Below are 19,698 nucleotides of genomic sequence, written 5' to 3'. Positions count from 1 at the left end.
ATTTCACTTCTGTTATTATTCTATAGGCCAGTTTACAGTATAAAAGTAGGTCTGTTATTTAGAATAACACACAATTAGTCAGAGTTGAATCAGCACAGAGCGATGTAGTAACAAACTATGACCACAAGATGTTGCATAACATTCAGTGGTTAACTCCATATTATTCTTACAGTACTGTACAAAGTCTTAGACACCAAAATGTATGGTTTAAAACCATTTATCATAACAATAGGTGTGTTTTTTTTAATGTTGTATTAGAATAAATACAGTACTGTGCAAAAGTTTCAGGAACCTGGGAAATTAGAACTAAAAGGCTGTTTAGCTGGGCTGTACGAGTTTATTTGCTGAGAAAAACACTAATAGTAGAATAAATACACATAATATTACTACAAAGCGTGGATTTTATGTGTTCATTTCACTACTTCCAAACCTCTCATCAAAGCAGTAACATATATACATATATATATATATATATATATATATATATGTATATATATATAAACTAGGCTAACATAGCTAGCACTAGTACTAACACCTAAACTAGGCTAACCTGATATAATTTAGCTCTCAACCCATAATGAACTTAAGAACTGAGTTACATTGACAGCTTTGTTCAATTTTCGCTTTATTTCAGCACCTGTCATACAGTTCAGCGGCCAAAGATCTTGTCAATGCGTAATATATGAATATATCAGAATAAAATACTCATTAAATTGATACGGATCTGCTGTTAGAAAAAAAAACCACACAATGCACATTTCGCCCAAAAAATAGCAAACAAATCAAAATTCATCACACAGCAAATGGAGCTGTTGAAAGTCTTTTAAAGTGCATTTCGGACTAGCATAGAAGATTATAGTTGATCTGTAGAGGCAAATTCTTCCCCCCTAATCTAACAGCTCACCTTAAAAAGCGGTGGTTCACATGGACGTCATAAAGCAAGTCAGCAGTTTGGTTAATCGTAGTACTTGGGAACGACAACTGGTTAGCAAATAATCGGTTCTGTCTAGAAAAAGGACAACTAGGAGCAAAACCATACAACAGAACATTCACACCAAATGCCTGTTTGTCCAGCAGAGTTGACCAGTCAGTCTTTTTGTGACCCAGTTTAAATGAAGCGTTATGTAAAAGTGCTACAGCATATCATGATTTCTGTATTACTTCTGTGAAATGTAATTCTCATATTTTGTAGGATCTTACGGAGCCCCGGAGGGACGGAGGGAAAAAATTATGAATTCGAGTGAACGTTTTGCAGTTCGTACGCACATTTTCTCTTATTCGTGGTCACGATTTCTTAAATCGTTCCCTCGTTTTCTTTTAATCGTGGGCACGTTTTCTTTACTTCGTGGGTACGTTTTTTTATTCGTGATCACGATTTTCTAATTCGTTCTCTAGTTTTCTTTTAACCGTAGTCATGTTTTATTTTTAACTGAATATTGTTGAATACTGATTGTCTGTGTTTTGATAACAGCTCCCTGAGACCGTCTGACGGGTTTTGGTGTGTTGGATTGATGAGATGATGAACAGAGATGCTCATCAGGTTTGACTTTGATTTTGGGGGTTATGAGGAAACTGCAGCTCCTCTTCACAGCAAACGGCCCACAGTGTTTCTGCTCCTCAAATTAGAGACCATCACACAATTATAAGAAGAAATGATCAGCATTTCAACATCCTCACATTAACATAACATCTGATCCATAGATCTATTAAACTCTCTCGCCATTTGACCTCATTCCACATGAACGTTTCTGTGTGTGTTTAATTTGAGTTTGTTGAAACATCGACGCTGATCATTTCTTCCCGTAATTGTGTGATGGTCTCTAACACCGCAGCTTGTCGCGGGAGCAGAAACGGCCGCGCTGCGTTTATATGTCTGTTAAATATAACAATTTCAGTGCAGTTTAGTGAAGATTGTGGTTGCGGTTTGTTGTCTTCCTTCATTTCACCACCAAACTGCAGCTGCACTGATGAATCTGAGGGCCGTTTGCTGTGAAGAGGAGCTGCAGTTTCCTCATAACCCCCCAAATCAGAATCAGACCTGATGAGCATCTCATTATCTCATCAGTCTAACTCACCAAAACCCGTCAGACAGCGTCAGGGAGCTGTTAGCCGCTTCTGCACCGGACAAATAACACAACCTGTGTCTACTACAGTGATTTCGCGCACGAATAAAAAAATAAACACCGTGCGTTCAGTTAAAAATGAAACATGACAACGATTAAAAGAAAACGAGAGGACCAATTAGAAAATGTTGATCACGAATAAAAAAAAAACGAACCCACGAAGTAAAGAAAACGTGCGCACGATTAAAAGAAAACAAGGGAACAATTTAAGAAGTGACCGCGAATAAAAGAAAACAGGCGTACAAACTGCAAAATGTTCACTCAAATTAATTCTTATTTTTACTTTCGTCCCTCCGGGGCTCCGTAGAATCTATAAAGGATTGAAAAACACAGTTTTGCAGTTGGTTAAAGGCCGTGTTCACTTTGACATATTAGCATCTGTCAATGCTTTACTGCAGTGCTACTTTGACTAGCCTGCTAGCATCATGACTAGCACGACTGGCACCTTTTTACAGTTGGATTCTTCAAGCAAACACAACACTGCAGCTTAGCTAAGAACGCAGTCATAGTCTGAGGTGATATTTATTCATTTTGCTAACCTAAAACATCCAATACTGCTTCATTTTAGCTTGATAAATGTTAGCATTTCATCATTGCTAGATTTAGTGCTGGTTTGAGCTAACCATTAGCTGTCCCTATAGTTGGATGTGAACTGACAGTGATTACGCATGAAGGACATTCCAGTCAAATGTTCAACTGTCCATCAATGCGTTATTCTTATTGAAATCAATGGCAAAAGCTGTTGACAGATGCCAAAACAGTGAACACGGCCTACAAATGTGCTAAACAAAAGCTATTAGGGATTTAATTGCTACTCATATGAAGGCAACCATAGTACAGTGTGTTCTAAGCACTTCTTCTATTCGATATGCTTGATGTTTGCACAGTAACATGGCTGTCCAGTAAACCTAAAGGCAGCTGATAGCCAAAGGACAGCGCTAGCCGCCAAGTCTCTTTATAATCTCAGTTTGATTCTGTCTGCTGCATTTTGCCTGGCTTGCAGTTCTATTTAGAAGCTGTGTTGACACAGCGAGGCCCACTGGGGTGTAAAATTAGATCACCCTTGTTATTTTTCATCAGATTGAAGATTTTTTTTCCACTCCAATAAGAGTCTAAAGTTGCTTACCTTTAGCTTTGCAGTGGCTCATTTTTTCAAACTAAATAAACTGACCTTTTGCGTTAACCGTAGCAACAGTGGTAGCCTGTACACCGTGAAATGTTAAACCTCATGTGAAAAGCTCTCTCCTTTCTGATCTGATCTACCAGTCAGAGTTGAGGTTTGGCATTCAAGGCCCAAATAAATGGCTGTGATGTTTTACCAGTGATGTGTAGCAGTATGAAAGTGCAAATCTGGCATATTCAGCTGATTTTTTTTCTCCCTCAACCAGAAGTCTATGATGTAGCCACAGTGATGTCATCACGTCCTGTCCTTTGATGAAGGGCAAATGTGTCGTTGTTGTGACGCAACAGCAGTTCTTGGTTGTGAGGTCACTGTGTTATGGTGGGGATGCTCCGGGAGCGTTTCATGACCAAGCGAACCTCCACGTCCGGCAGACTGTCCTGCTTGGTCTGACTGCAGCCTTCGTCCGCTACAGCCATGTGCAGGTCAAAACGCAGAGACACCGATTTCTTCCTCAGCTTTGGGTTCCCTTTGAAAATTGAGCCCTCCCACTGTTTGATGACCTTATCGATCTTCTCCGTTCTGTTACACAGACACAGAGAACACAGTTATAATCATGTCAAATGTTATTCTCATGAATGATTCGTGAATGTTAATTATCCTGAAGTAGTCAAGCCCTAATGGTGGGGATAAGTGTGGTGTGGTGATGGATAACGTAGTGTTTTACATCATGATGAGTGTGGTGATGGATAGTGTGGTGTTTTACAATGGGATGAGTGTGGTGATGGATAGTGTGGTGTTTTACAGTGGGATGAGTGTGGTGATGGATAATGTAGCATTTTACAGCGGGATGAATGTGATGATGGATAACGTAGTGTTTTACAGTGGGATGAGTGTGGTGATGGATAACGTAGTGTTTTACAGGGGGATGAGTGTGGTGATGGATAGTGTGGTGTTTTACAGTGGGATGAGTGTGGTGATGGATAATGTGGTGTTTTACAGCGGGATGAGTGTGGTGATGGATAATGTGGTGTTTTACAGCGGGATGAGTGTGGTGAGGGATAATGTAGTGTTCTACAGTGGGATGAGTGTGGTGATGGATAATGTAGTGTTCTACAGAGGGATGAGTGTGGTGATGGATAGTGTGGTGTTTTACAGTGGGATGAGTGTGGTGATGGATAGTGTGGTGTTTTACAGTGGGATGAGTGTGGTGATGGATAGTGTGGTGTTTTACAGTGGGATGAGTGTGGTGATGGATAGTGTGGTGTTTTACAGTGGGATGAGTGTGGTGATGGATAGTGTGGTGTTTTACAGTGGGATGAGTGTGGTGATGGATGAAGTGGTGTTTTACAGGGGGATGAGTGTGGTGATGGATAATGTAGTGTTTTACAGGGGGATGAGTGTGGTGATGGATAGTGTGGTGTTTTACAGTGGGATGAGTGTGGTGATGGATAGTGTGGTGTTTTACAGTGGGATGAGTGTGGTGATGGGATAGTGTGGTGTTTTACAGTGGGATGAGTGTGGTGAGGGATAATGTGGTGTTTTACAGCGGGATGAGTGTGGTGATGGATAATGTAGTATTCAGCAGTTCAATGATTGTCTGTTTACTCACTCCACTCGTCCATGTCCCTCAGCACTCTCTCGCACCACGTTCCCATCCAGAATCTCCTGCGTCTTTACTGTGGAAATCTCCCCGTCTCTGCTGCCTATGGGCTCTACGAGTGAGACACAGACACCAGATATAGAATTACACAGTCATTTCCTTTTTAATTTAAACCTTTTTTATCATTTTGTTTTGGTTTGTTTTTAAAATGTTCAATTATTAAGTACATTGATTTGAGAATGTGAGTGGCCCCAAAAAACTTGATAGGCAAGATATGAATGAGACCTTCCTAAACACTTGGTATAAATAATGTTTGTGTTATTTATTCGTTTTTATGAAGACCTGTGAGAATGACGAGGCTGCCCTCTCGGTGCAGTGTCGCTCCCGGTTTGACTGGTTTCTCAGAGAGGACACCATCTTCCACAGAACCATTACACACACCGTTCTGCTGCAGCAGTGGGGTCGAGCCTCTCCAGGGCTTCAGCCTCCGTGGCTGACCATCCGCACTGAGGAACCTGCAGAAAGAGAGAGAGAGAGACAGAGAGAGAGAGCTGATGTACGACCTGAACTATGCTGCACCCATAAAAGCTGAGCTCACTGTGTGCCTGACAGTCCATCATCGTATCTGCGGCCCAACAGCAATTCGTATCTGTTCTTTGCGGCCCAACAATTTCAGGCTGTTTTTAGAATCTCCCTGTGTTACACAGTGCATGAGCTAATATGTATGTATATTCTATGTGGTGAACTATATTTCTTTCTTAAAAATGCTGTTGGCAGCAGAGTAAAAAAGCTTGTTAGCAGGGATGGATCACACTGACTGAATGATTGCATCTGCATAAACACTTACATTGTGATTCCACTCACTGGCCACTTTATTAGAAACACCTACCTTGTGCTTCCACTCACTGGCCACTTTATTAGAAACGTCTACCTTGTGCTTTCACCCACTGTCCACTTTATTAGAAACACCTACCTTGCGCTTCCACTAACTGGCCACTTTATTAGAAGTTATAGACTGCAGTCCATCTGCTGCTGCACAGTTTATCAGCCCCTCTCCACTCCATTTATCACTGGTCAGTTTCTGACCACACGGCTGCTGTTAACCATATATTTTTTGAGTGGTGGACCACTGTCGGCACAACAGTGATACTGACATGTTAGCAGATTTGGTGCTATTTTTAACATTTCAAACTGCAGCTTCCTCAGATGGCTCCTCCTCTTCTGCTAGGTATGACACCCTGTTGCCTCTGAGTGATGTACACTGCATTCTCTTACATTTTGCAATGTGAACAAACTGCTTGTACTTAAGTGGCAGGTGGACTATGGTACTTAAATTTGGGACAGCTATTATAACTCTCTGCTAGCTTTCATGTATTAATGGTATCTAGCATTTCTTGGGTAAAGTATTCCTTAAACGAGAACACAGAGTCCTCACCTGCCCTCCTCGTGTTCCAGCAGCCTCCTGTAGGTGGCGATCTCTCTTTCCAGCCTCATCTTGGTGTTGAGCAGCTGGCCATGTTGTTGCCTCTGCACAGCCAGGCCGTCCCGGACGTCCTCCAACTCTGCTTCCAGCCCCCTTACAGAGCGGGACAGGTCCTGCAGCTGCTGCGAGTAGTGCTGCTGTGTGTGTCGCAGTGAGCTCTGCAGGCTTCGCTCCTGCACAGAGAAATATGCTCAGACTGTGCTCCTGCATAGAGAAATACATTCAGACTGTGCTCCTGCACAGAGAAAAACACTCAGACTGAGCTCCTGCACAGAGAAAAACACTCAGACTGTGCTCCTGCACAGAGAATAACACTCAGACTGAGCTCCTGCACAGAGAAAAACACTCAGACTGAGCTCCTGCGCAGAGAAAAACACTCAGACTGAGCTCCTGCACAGAGAAAAACACTCAGACTGTGCTCCTGCACAGAGAAAAACACTCAGACTGTGCTCCTGCACAGATAATAACACTCAGACTGTGCTCCTGCACAGAGAAAAACACAGAGAAATACACTTTGTACAGCATGATCATGCTCGTGGCAAAACGACTTGAAACTTGAAATGGCTGACCAGCATGTAATTTGGATAGCAAGTATTCTAGCTAGCGCAATAGCTAATTTAGCTTGTCAGCTAATCTAGTTGAAGATTTAATAAGTTACAGATCGCACTCTTTTAAAGCTTACGGAAATAATAGCAGGCTAGCGTAGCTGCTATATTAAGGCGTCGTAGCTTTCAAGCCAATCTGAAAAATGACCAGCACTTCTAGTCACCAGCAAAACCAGCATATGTTGGGTTTTAGATGCTGGTATGCTGCATGACCAGCATCAGACCAGCACTAGACCATTATAAACCAGAATGTGGGCTCAGCCACACTAGCTCATTTATGCCAGCTGCTCCTGATGTAAGCGTGTGTGTTGTGCATGTGGAAGTGTGTATGTGTCCATACCAGAGCATGTAGAGACTCTATCTCCACCTGTAAACTGTGCCAACGCTTTCGGACTTCTGTGAGCTCCGCCCTCGCCTCCCACAAGGCCTCGTCACCTCGGCTCACCTGTACACAAACACAAAACTCAGTCAAAATACAAACAGGGTACAAATTCACTGATTCATCAACTGCATCGATGTTGGATTGTTGGATTGTCATTTTTCAGGTTTTTACATAATTTGAAAATGCCTGTTGCCCTTTATATTGTCTCTAAATTTCATGATAAAAAGAAACGGCCCAGAATGACTTGGAAAAAAGTCTGATTCCATTGACTTACATCAAAAGTAAAGTATGTTTTTTCCTTCTCCTGTAAAGTTACCACTTTGGCGATATGAGGTTTTGTTCCAACAACAGCGACATATTTTAAACATATTTAATACTTTCATACAGAGATACTGAGAGCCCAATAAATCAAATAACACAACTGTGTATTTTTTTGTTTATTTATTCGCAATTAACTACCAAAACAGTGCGATTAACTGCATCATTTTATCTGCTTGACAGATCTAGCACTAACCTGGTCCAATCTTCCAGTCCATTTAATCAGTCTAAGATTAACCTTTGATTTTTTTTGCTGGGCTACGCAAAAATGAAAGACTTTATCATGGAATATGGAGATCATGGAAATAAGAGTTTGGTATAGCATGTAAACACTGTTACAGTTAATGTACTGTTCACTCCCCAGTACAGTCCAAATGCACAGCCCTTTTTCAGTGCATCGCGGCTGTGATGTCACAACCATTTGTACAAATGACCACCCATTCAGTCTATTTTTAAGAGATAAACAGAGGCTGGATAACAGTAGTGCGAAAACAAACATGAAATGTCATGTAGCCACACAAACGTTATTAGAGTAGAAAGTGTAGACAAGTGTAGAACATGGGCCCTTTAAGGGTGAACATGATTCTCGTGTTTTCTAGTCTTGTTGATACTAGTTCAGAGCTCTGCTGCTGACTGCTGCTGGATGTCTGAGTGATGGAGGCCTGCTGCCAGTTTCCTGTACTGAGAAATAAATCAGCCTAAGAGCCGTGTGTGTGTGTGTGTGTGTGTGTTTGTGTGTGTGTGTGTGTGTGTGTGTGTCTGTGAGAGAGAGAGACAAAGAAGGACAATCACTGTAACACTGAAACAACTGCATCAGAAAACAATGCTTATCGACTGAGGGAGAGGCCTAACAATGAGCCCTGAATTACAGCAATGATGTGTACACACACACAAACACACATTAATGAGATGCACCTTGTCATATGTAGAGTCATACATATTACCTATGTATATATATATATATATATATATATATATATATATACACACACCCAGGTGACTGTCCATTTTATCAGCTCCACTTACTATATAGGTGCACTTTGTAGTTCTACAGTTACAAACTGTAGTCCATCTGTTTCTCTGCATACTTTGTTAACCCCCTTTCATCCTGTTCTTCAGTGGTCAGGACCCCCATGGACCCTCACAAAGCAGGTAATATGTGTGTGTTGTGCTGGTCTGAGTGGATCAGACACAGCAGTGCTGCTGGAGTTTTTAAACACTGTGTCCACTCACTGTCCACTCTATTAGAAACACCTACCTTGTCAGAGACGATAGCTCATCTTCTGTTGCTGCACAGTTTGTGTTGGTCATCCCTTGTCCTTTATCAGTGGGCACAGGACGCTGCCCACAGGACACTGTTGGCTGGATATTTTTGGTCGGTGGACTATTCTCAGTCCAGCAGCGATACTGAGGTGTTCTCAGTCCAGCAGCACTGCTGTGTCTGATCCACTCTGACCAGCACAACACACACTAACACACCACTACCACGTCAGTGTTACTGCAGTGCTGAGAATGATCCACCACCCAAATAGTACCTGCTCTGTGAGGGTCCATGGGGGTCCTGACCACTGAAGAACAGGGTAAAAGGGGGCTAACAAAGTATGCAGAGAAACAGATGGACTACAGTCTGTAACTGTAGAACTACAAAGTGCACCTATATAGTAAGTGGAGCTGATAAAATGGACAATGAGCGTAGAAACAAGGAGGTGGTCAGAATGTTATGCCTGATTAGTGTATCTATATGCAATAACAATATGTCCCCTGTGCATTCTATATGTATACATGTATATACATGCCGTTATGTATAATATATGTGTGTATCAATTTGTAATAATAATATGGCCAATAAGTATTATTTATATGTAAATATAAATGTGTCTATATGTAATAAGAAGCCTAACCCTAATCTTAACCTCTGAAACCAAAAAGAAATGGTTTTGCCCTTTGAGTTTAAAAAAAATGTGCCGACTATGGACGAAAACAAACACACAGTCATCTGCAGTGCTGGGAAGAAGCCACCCCTTTCCTGGACAGTGTGAGAGAGAGAGAGAATGAGAACGAGAGAGAGGGAGATTCGTCCTTTTCCATACCTGTGGAGGTGCGTCTCCGTTGGGGACGGCCGTGTCCGTCCTGGTGCGGGCTGGAGCGGGCCTGAGGCCTGGGGCTGGACTGGGGCCGGGACGGGGGCGCCGGAGCTCCATTCCTCTGCCATCCTCCTCCTCTGCAGCTGCCTGCACTAACACACCATCAGCTGCCTGCTGCTGCTGCAGAAACAGCTCCCTCTGCCCTCAGAGAGAGAGAGAGAGAGATAGAGAGGGGAGGGGGGAGGAGGGGGACCAATGAGAATTATACACTGATCAGGAGAGGAGGCTGAATCCACCTTGTTCACACGGTGGCCGTTGAGTTTATGACATCACACAGGAAGGATTCGGTCAGCAGCTTCGGGAAAGTAGAGCAAAATATTTCATGTGTCCCACATCTACATCCTGAAAGCAGGGTGGCAAATTAACACCCACCGCTCGCCAAAAATAAATACACTATGTGGCCAAAAGTGTGTGGACTCCCCTCCGAATTATTATCAGCTGCACCCATTGCTGACAGGTGTATAAATCAAGCACATAGCCTTGCAGTCTCCACAGAGAAACACTGGCAGTAGAATTGGTCGTACTGAAGAGCTTGGTGACACTAAACTGTCTTAATACACCATCTGCGCCACAGATCAGTTTCTGACATTTCTGCCCTGCTAGATCTGCCCCAATTGCAACTGTATGTGCAATTATTGTTGCATAGAAGCGTCTGAGAGTGGCAATAGCTTAGCCACGTAGCGGTAAACCACGCAAATGCACAAAGTGGGACCACCGTAAGCATGTAAAAATCGTCTATCCTCTGTTTTCACTCACTACAGAGTTCCAAACTGCCTCTGAAAGCAACATCAGCAAAGAACTGTACATCAGGAGCTTCAGGAAATGGGTTCCCATGGCTGATGTGGAGTGATGAATCAGCTTCTCTATCTGTCAGTCTGATGGACAAGTCTGGGTTTGGTGAATGCCAGGAGAACGTTACCTGCCTGACTGCATAGTGCCAACTGTTTGGTGGAGGAGGGATAATGAGCTGGGGCTGTTTTCAGGGGTTGATCTAGAACCCTTAGTTCCAGTGAAGGGAAATCTTAATGCTTCAGCGCCAAGACATTTTGGACAATTCTATGCTTCCAACTTTGTGTGAACAGTTTGGGGAAGAACCTCTTCTGTTCCAGCATGACTGAGCCCCAGTGACCAAAGCAAGGTCCATAAAATCATGACTGGGTGAGTTCGGTGTGGAAGAACTTGACTGGCCCTCACAGAGCCCTGACCTCAACCCCATCACACACCTTTGGGATGAACTAGAACGGAGATTGTGAGCCAGGCCCTCTCATCCAACATCAGTGTCTGACCTCACAAATGCTCTTCTGGATATATATATATGAGAAAAAAAGAAATATATATACATTGACTCTAAATACATACACATATACACAATATACACTAGTATTGCAACGTACAGTTGTACAGTAATAAGTTGTGAAATAAAACTATGACATGTACTGTTGTACACATTCTGTATGTGCAGTTAGTGAGTCTGAGGTGGACAATAAATGAGATGCAGGTATACAGAGGATAGAATATTGATATAGGAATCTTCCAGATTATCCAAGAAATGTATAGAACATGTACAGGATGTCGGTCTATATGTGTAAGTATAGATTTGCTAGATTGAAGGTGCAGTAAGATAACAGTGAGTCTGATGAGGTGTGGATTGTCCATGGAGATCATCATGATGACTCAGAGGTGCAGTGCTGGGCGTATAGACCGATACACCAGCACTACTGGCTGTTCAGCAGCCTGATGGCCTGGGGGAAGAAACCGTCTCGGAACCGGCTCGTTCTGGACTTTATGCTTCTGTACCTCTTCTCGTTTGGCAGCTGTGAGAACAGACAGTGGCTTGGGTGGGTGGAGTCCTTTAGAATCCTCCAGGTCTTCCACAGGCAGGTGTATAAATCCAGGAGGTTTGGGAGCTGGACCCCAGTGATGTGCTGGGCTGTCCGCAACACCCTCTGCAGAGCTTTCCGCTCGATGGCAGTGCAGTTGCCATACCAGGAGGTGATGGAGCTGTTAGAATGCTCTCCACAGCACATGTGTAAAATGGACCTTGAAGCTGCTGGCCCTCTCTACAAGCCCTCTACCACTGAGTCACCCCACCCCACTTTCAATGGTCACCAGCCTTGGTCCTGGAGAGCTGCCTTCCTGCAGAGTCTAGCTCCAACCACAATGTGCCACACCTGCCCCAGCTAAATAAAACTTCCCAAGTCCCTGATTGGCTGGATCAGATGCATGAGTGCTAAGTGGTGGGGCAGCTTATAGGATGGAACTAAAGTCTACAGGAAAGTGGTTCTCCAGGAAGAGGTTTGGTGACCACTGCTTTAATTGTAATAGGCTTACTATACACACGGTAGGCTTTATTAGAAGGAAATTATGAAGCATGCTTTCATTTTGTTCTAATGAGGCTGCTAACTGAAGAGGGGAGCGGAATGCTTGAGCAGGGGTAGAAAAAAATGAAAAACATGTGTGTTCTAATGGCTGTTTCTCCGAAATTTAACCAGAACAAAATTATAACACCACTTATGGGTTCATTTAAAGATAAATAACTAATACAGCTCATTTTGAGTTCTTGTTTTCGTTAGAACTGCTAATCGTTACTTTTCCGTTGGGTAATGGGAATGTGCTGTGTTTGACACACACGTTCACAATGACACCTCTGAAGAAAACCACAAAGTAAACACAGTAAAAACGCTTCAGGTTTCTCACGCATACACGGCAGAAGGTGTTTAAGGACAGCTACGATTTTAAATGACAGGTAGGTGGGAGAATGGAATGAAGGAAACAGAAAACCTCTCTCTCTTTCTCTCTCTCTCTCTCTCTCTCTCTCTCTCTCTCTCTCTCTCTCTTTCTCTCTCTCTCTTTCTCTGTACCTCCTGCTCCTCCTCCATTAGCAGCAGCTCCTCTCTGAGGGTGTTAAGCTGTCTCTCCAGCAGGCTGTTGGCCAGATCCATGTCCGTCTTTTTCTCCATCAGCTCAGAGACCCGCTGCTCCAAACGCAGACGCAGTTTCTCTTCAGCTTCACACCTACAGATATACACGTTTATACAATGTCAGGAATATAAACCAAATATGTACTATTTATATGAAAGTGCATATATGTAATAATAATATGCCCCACATGCATACATATATACGTATATATACATTTATATATCTCTATCTATCTATCTATCTATCTATCTCTGTAAGTATATACACATATATATATATATATATATATATATATATATATATATATATATATATACATATATATTACACATATCTTAATAAATATGCTCTATGTATTATATATGTAAGTATATATGTAATAATCTATAATGTATCCTATGTATATATATATATATATACATACACACACACACACACACACACATATACATAGTATCTTTTTGTAATAATATGTCCCATACATATAAGAACGTATATGTAATATAATAAATGACGTGTATTATGTGGATTTAATTATCTATACTACATCTTTTGTCCTAAAAGAAAAACAAACATTACCTTAATGTTAAGTTCAGGAACCACATAAAAAAATGAAACATGGAGCTTTTTTAAGAATACACATTCCACACCTTCACACACATCCATTCCACACGTGTATTACATGCACACACATACCACACACACATTCCACACACAGGCTTTCACACGCTCAATATGGCAGTTTATCAACTTAGATCTTTTGAAGTCTGACAGACAAAGCACAGGAAAGAGAAGAGTTATGTTTTTATCCCGTATTTTCTAATTATTTGTATTTTCTAGTTATATGTGTTTATATCTGTGTTTCGCTCTGTACTTCAGTCATGTCTATTCCTTCCACTAGAGGGCACTCACTCTTTGTTTCCTACTGACAGACACAGAGCTCTTGTCTTGAGCTCTTTAAACAGCCTAAATGAACATGAGATCCATTTCTGTCCTATAACTTCAGAATAACTCCTATAAATTCAGTATTTACTGAATAAGCCTTAGTATGTAATAAACCTGGAAATATCAGGAGTCAACGCAAAGTTCAGTGTAATTCATTAACTGCGTTATTAACATATGGGTGAAGTTGTGTTTCTGTCTGCATTTATGTCTGTTTTTGTCAGTGTTTTCTGTGTTGTGTCTGTGTTCTGAGTGTTGTGTCTGTGTTCTGAGTGTTTTGTCTGTGTTCTGAGTGTTGTGTCTGTGTTCTGTGTGTTTTGTCTGTGTTATGAGTGTTGTGTCTGTGTTCTGTGTGTTTTGTCTGTGTTCTGAGTGTTGTGTCTGTGTTCTGAGTGTTGTGTCTGTGTTCTGTGTGTTTTGTCTGTGTTCTGAGTGTTGTGTCTGTGTTCTGAGTGTTGTGTCTGTGTTCTGAGTGTTTTGTCTGTGCTCTGTGTGTTGTGTCTGTGTTCTGAGTGTTGTGTCTGTGTTCTGTGTGTTTTGTCTGTGTTCTAAGTGTTTTGTCTGTTCTGAGTGTTGTGTCTGTGTTCTAAGTGTTTTGTCTGTGTTCTGAGTGTTGTGTCTGTGTTCTGTGTGTTTTGTCTGTGTTCTGTGTGTTTTGTCTGTTCTGAGTGTTTTGTCTGTGTTCTGAGTGTTGTGTCTGTTCTGAGTGTTGTGTCTGTGTTCTGAGTGTTGTGTCTGTGTTCTGTGTGTTGTGTCTGTGTTCTGTGTGTTTTGTCTGTGTTCTGAGTGTTTTGTCTGTGCTCTGTGTGTTGTGTCTGTGCTCTGTGTGTTGTGTCTGTTCTGAGTGTTGTGTCTGTGTTCTGTGTGTTGTGTCTGTGTTCTGAGTGTTGTGTCTGTGCTCTGTGTGTTGTGTCTGTGTTCTGAGTGTTGTGTCTGTGCTCTGTGTGTTTTGTCTGTGTTCTCAGTATTTTGTCTGTGTTCTGAGTGTTGTGTCTGTGCTCTGTGTGTTGTGTCTGTGTTCTGAGTGTTGTGTCTGTGCTCTGTGTGTTTTGTCTGTGTTCTGAGTATTTTGTCTGTGTTCTGTGTGTTTTGTCTGTTCTGTGTGTTGTGTCTGTGTTCTGAGTGTTGTGTCTGTGCTCTGTGTGTTGTGTCTGTGCTCTAAGTGTTTTGTCTGTGTTCTGAGTGTTGTGTCTGTGTTCTGTGTTGTGTCTGTGTTCTGAGTGTTTTGTCTGTGCTCTGTGTGTTGTGTCTGTGTTCTGAGTGTTGTGTCTGTGCTCTGTGTGTTGTGTCTGTGTTCTGAGTGTTGTGTCTGTGTTTTGAGTGTTTTGTCTGTGTTCTGAGTGTTGTGTCTGTGCTCTGTGTGTTGTGTCTGTGTTGTGTATGTTGTGTCTGTGCTCTGTGTGTTGTGTCTGTGTTCTGAGTGTTGTGTCTGTTCTGAGTGTTTTGTCTGTGTTCTGAGTGTTTTGTCTGTGTTCTGTGTGTTTTGTCTGTGTTCTGAGTGTTTTGTCTGTGTTCTGTGTGTTGTGTCTGTGCTCTGTGTGTTGTGTCTGTGTTCTGAGTGTTGTGTCTGTGCTCTGTGTGTTGTGTCTGTGTTCTGAGTGTTTTGTCTGTGTTCTGAGTGTTTTGTCTGTGTTCTGTGTGTTGTGTCTGTGTTCTGAGTGTTTTGTCTGTGTTCTGAGTGTGGTGTCTGTGCTCTGTGTGTTGTGTCTGTGTTCTGAGTGTTTTGTCTGTTCTGTGTGTTGTGTCTGTGTTCTGAGTGTTGTGTCTGTGCTCTGTGTGTTGTGTCTGTGTTCTGAGTGTTTTGTCTGTGTTCTGAGTGTTGTGTCTGTGTTCTGAGTGTTTTGTCTGTGTTCTGAGTGTTTTGTCTGTGCTCTGTGTGTTTTATCTGTGTTCTGAGTGTTGTGTCTGTGTTCTGAGTGTTGTGTCTGTTTTCTGAGTGTTTTGTCTGTGCTCTGTGTGTTGTGTCTGTGTTCTGAGTGTTTTGTCTGTGTTCTGAGTGTTTTGTCTGTTCTGAATGTTGTGTCTGTGTTCTGTGTGTTTTGTCTGTGTTCTGTGTGTTTTGTCTGTGTTCGGTGTGTTTTGTCTGTTCTGAGTGTTGTGTCTGTGTTCTGTGTGTTTTGTCTGTGTTCTGTGTGTTTTGTCTGTGTTCTGAGTGTTGTGTCTGTGTTCTGTGTGTTTTGTCTGTGTTGTGTGTGTTTTGTCTGTGTTCTGTGTGTTTTGTCTGTGTTCTGAGTGTTGTGTCTGTGTTCTGAGTGTTTTGTCTGTGTTCTGTGTGTTTTGTCAGTTCTGAGTGTTGTGTCTGTGTTCTGAGTGTTGTGTCTGTGTTCTGTGTGTTTTGTCTGTGTTCTGAGTGTTGTGTCTGTGTTCTGTGTGTTGTGTCTGTGTTCTGTGTGTTTTGTCTGTTCTGAGTGTTGTGTCTGTGTTCTGTGTGTTTTGTCTGTGTTCTGAGTGTTTTGTCTGTGTTCTGAGTGTTGTGTCTGTGTTCTGTGTGTTGTGTCTGTGTTCTGTGTGTTTTGTCTGTTCTGAGTGTTGTGTCTGTGTTCTGTGTGTTGTGTCTGTGTTCTGAGTGTTGTGTCTGTGTTCTGTGTGTTGTGTCTGTGTTCTGTGTGTTTTGTCTGTTCTGTGTGTTGTGTCTGTGTTCTGAGTGTTGTGTCTGTGTTCTGTGTGGTTTGTCTGTGTTCTGTGTGTTTTCTCTGTTCTGAGTGTTTTGTCTGTTTTCTGAGTGTTTTGTCTGTGTTCTGAGTGTTTTGTCTGTGTTCTGTGTGTTTTGTGTTTTGTCTGTGTTCTGAGTGTTTTGTCTGTGCTCTGTGTGTTTTGTGTGTTGTGTCTGTGTTCTGAGTGCTGTGTCTGTGTTCTGAGTGTTGTGTCTGTGCTCTGTGTGTTGTGTCTGTGTTCTGAGTGTTTTGTCTGTGTTCTGAGTGTTTTGTCTGTGTTCTGTGTGTTTTGTCAGTTCTGAGTGTTGTGTCTGTGTTCTGAGTGTTGTGTCTGTGTTCTGTGTGTTTTGTCTGTGTTCTGAGTGTTGTGTCTGTGTTCTGTGTGTTGTGTCTGTGTTCTGTGTGTTTTGTCTGTTCTGAGTGTTGTGTCTGTGTTCTGTGTGTTTTGTCTGTGTTCTGAGTGTTGTGTCTGTGTTCTGTGTGTTGTGTCTGTGTTCTGTGTGTTTTGTCTGTTCTGAGTGTTGTGTCTGTGTTCTGTGTGTTGTGTCTGTGTTCTGAGTGTTGTGTCTGTGTTCTGTGTGTTGTGTCTGTGTTCTGTGTGTTTTGTCTGTTCTGTGTGTTGTGTCTGTGTTCTGAGTGTTGTGTCTGTGTTCTGTGTGGTTTGTCTGTGTTCTGTGTGTTTTCTCTGTTCTGAGTGTTTTGTCTGTTTTCTGAGTGTTTTGTCTGTGTTCTGAGTGTTTTGTCTGTGTTCTGTGTGTTTTGTGTTTTGTCTGTGTTCTGAGTGTTTTGTCTGTGCTCTGTGTGTTTTGTGTGTTGTGTCTGTGTTCTGAGTGCTGTGTCTGTGTTCTGAGTGTTGTGTCTGTGCTCTGTGTGTTGTGTCTGTGTTCTGAGTGTTGTGTCTGTGTTCTGTGTGTTGTGTCTGTGTTCTGAGTGTTTTGTCTGTGTTCTGAGTGTTTTGTCTGTTCTGAGTGTTGTGTCTGTGTTCTGAGTGTTTTGTCTGTGTTCTGTGTGTTTTGTCTGTTCTGAGTGTTGTGTCTGTGTTCTGTGTGATTTGTCTGTGTTCTGAGTGTTGTGTCTGTGTTCTGAGTGTTTTGTCTGTGTTCTGTGTGTTTTGTCTGTGTTTTGAGTGTTGTGTCTGTGTTCTGAGTGTTTTGTCTGTGTTCTGTGTGTTTTGTCTGTGTTCTGAGTGTTGTGTCTGTGTTCTGAGTGTTGTGTCTGTTTTCTGTGTGTTTTGTCTGTGTTCTGTGTGTTTTGTCTGTGTTCTGAGTGTTGTGTCTGTGTTCTGAGTGTTTTGTCTGTGTTCTGTGTGTTTTGTCTGTTCTGAGTGTTGTGTCTGTGTTCTGTGTGTTTTGTCTGTGTTCTGAGTGTTGTGTCTGTGTTCTGTGTGTGTTGTCTGTGTTCTGTGTGTTTTGTCTGTTCTGAGTGTTGTGTCTGTGTTCTGAGTGTTGTGTCTGTGTTATGTGTTTTGTCTGTGTGTTTTGTCTGTTCTGAGTGTTGTGTCTGTGTTCTGAGTGTTTTGTCTGTGTTCTGTGTGTTTTGTCTGTTCTGAGTGTTGTGTCTGTGTTCTGAGTGTTTTGTCTGTTTTCTGAGTGTTTTGTCTGTGTTCTGAGTGTTTTGTCTGTGTTCTGTGTGTTTTGTGTTGTGTCTGTGTTCTGAGTGTTGTGTCTGTGCTCTGTGTGTTGTGTCTGTGTTCTGAGTGTTTTGTCTGTGCTCTGTGTGTTTTGTCTGTGTTCTGAGTGTTTTGTCTGTGTTCTGAGTGTTTTGTCTGTTCTGAGTGTTTTGTCTGTGTTCTGAGTGTTTTGTCTGTGTTCTGAGTGTTTTGTCTGTGTTCTGTGTGTTGTGTCTGTGTTCTGAGTGTTTTGTCTGTTCTGAGTGTTGTGTCTGTGTTCTGAGTGTTTTGTCTGTTCTGAGTGTTTTGTCTGTGTTCTGTGTGTTTTGTCTGTATTCTTTGTTTTGTCTGTTCTGAGTGTTGTCTCTGTGTTCTGTGTGTTTTGTCTGTGTTCTGTGTGTTTTGTCTGTTCTGAGTGTTGTGTCTGTGTTCTGAGTGTTTTGTCTGTGTTCTGAGTGTTGTGTCTGTGTTCTGTGTGTTGTGTCTGTGTTCTGTGTGTTTTGTCTGTGTTTTGAGTGTTTTGTCTGTGTTCTGAGTGTTGTGTCTGTGTTCTGTGTATTTTGTCTGTGTTCTGAGTGTTGTGTCTGTTTTCTGTGTGTTTTGTCTGTGTTCTGTGTGTTTTGTCTGTGTTCTGAGTGTTGTGTCTGTGTTCTGAGTGTTTTGTCTGTGTTCTGTGTGTTTTGTCTGTTCTGAGTGTTGTGTCTGTGTTCTGTGTGTTTTGTCTGTGTTCTGAGTGTTGTGTCTGTGTTCTGTGTGTGTTGTCTGTGTTCTGTGTGTTTTGTCTGTTCTGAGTGTTGTGTCTGTGTTCTGTGTTTTGTCTGTGTGTTTTGTCTGTTCTGAGTGTTGTGTCTGTGTTCTGTGTGTTGTGTCTGTGTTCTGTGTGTTGTGTCTGTGTTCTGAGTGTTTTGTCTGTGCTCTGTGTGTTTTGTCTGTTCTGAGTGTTGTGTCTGTGTTCTGAGTGTTTTGTCTGTGTTCTGAGTGTTTTGTCCGTGTTCTGAGTGTTTTGTCTGTTTTCTGTGTGTTTTGTCTGTGTTCTGAGTGTTTTGTCTGTGTTCTGTGTGTTTTGTCTGTGTTCTGTGTGTTTTGTCTGTTCTGAGTGTTGTGTCTGTGTTCTGAGTGTTTTGTCTGTGTTCTGAGTGTTGTGTCTGTGTTCTGAGTGTTTTGTCTGTGTTCTGTGTGTTTTGTCTGTGTTCTGAGTGTTGTGTCTGTTCTGAGTGTTTAGTCTGTGTTCTGTGTGTTTTGTCTGTGTTCTGAGTGTCGTGTCTGTGCTCTGTGTGTTTTGTCTGTGTTCTGTGTGTTTTGTCTCTGTTCTGAGTGTTGTGTCTGTGTTCTGTGTTTTGTCTGTGTTCTGTGTGTTTTGTCTCTGTTCTGAGTGTTGTGTCTGTGTTCTGTGTTTTGTCTGTGTTCTGTGTGTTTTGTCTGTTCTGAGTGTTTTGTCTGTGTTCTGAGTGTTGTGTCTGTGTTCTGTGTGTTTTGTCTGTGTTCTGAGTGTTTTGTCTGTGTTCTGTGTGTTTTGTCTGTGTTCTGAGTGTTTTGTCTGTGTTCTGTGTGTTTTGTCTGTGTTCTGAGTGTTTTGTCTGTTCTGAGTGTTGTGTCTGTGTTCTGAGTGTTTTGTCTGTGTTCTTTGTGTTTTGTCTGTGTTCTGTGTGTTGTGTCTGTGTTCTGAGTGTTTTGTCTGTGTTCTTTGTGTTTTGTCTGTGTTCTGAGTGTTTTGTCTGTTCTGAGTGTTGTGTCTGTGTTCTGTGTGTTTTGTCTGTGTTCTGAGTGTTTTGTCTGTTCTGAGTGTTGTGTCT

At 42.1% G+C, this 19,698-nt stretch overlaps 1 protein-coding gene across 3 annotated transcripts in view; it reads right to left on the bottom strand.

Annotated features, from left to right (window-relative positions):
- Window positions 1–614: 614 nt before the first annotated feature.
- krt222 (keratin 222) overlaps window positions 615–19,698 on the bottom strand; it is a 30,671-nt gene continuing 11,587 nt past the window's right edge. For all 3 annotated transcript variants that reach the window (XM_036562059.1, XM_036562057.1, XM_036562058.1), the window contains 7 exons: window positions 12,640–12,793; window positions 9,725–9,916; window positions 7,275–7,379; window positions 6,282–6,502; window positions 5,189–5,361; window positions 4,856–4,958; window positions 615–3,825 (listed from right to left, as the gene is read on the bottom strand). In XM_036562059.1, the coding sequence (XP_036417952.1) occupies window positions 3,612–3,825; window positions 4,856–4,958; window positions 5,189–5,361; window positions 6,282–6,502; window positions 7,275–7,379; window positions 9,725–9,916; window positions 12,640–12,793 (1,162 nt within the window). In that variant the 3' untranslated portion in view covers window positions 615–3,611. The remainder of the gene's footprint in view (window positions 3,826–4,855; window positions 4,959–5,188; window positions 5,362–6,281; window positions 6,503–7,274; window positions 7,380–9,724; window positions 9,917–12,639; window positions 12,794–19,698) is intronic.

Source organism: Colossoma macropomum, unplaced genomic scaffold (assembly GCF_904425465.1).
Source record: "Colossoma macropomum unplaced genomic scaffold, Colossoma_macropomum, whole genome shotgun sequence".
In the NCBI taxonomy this organism is placed as follows: domain Eukaryota; kingdom Metazoa; phylum Chordata; class Actinopteri; order Characiformes; family Serrasalmidae; genus Colossoma; species Colossoma macropomum.
This window is presented reverse-complemented; position numbering and strand designations above follow the sequence as displayed.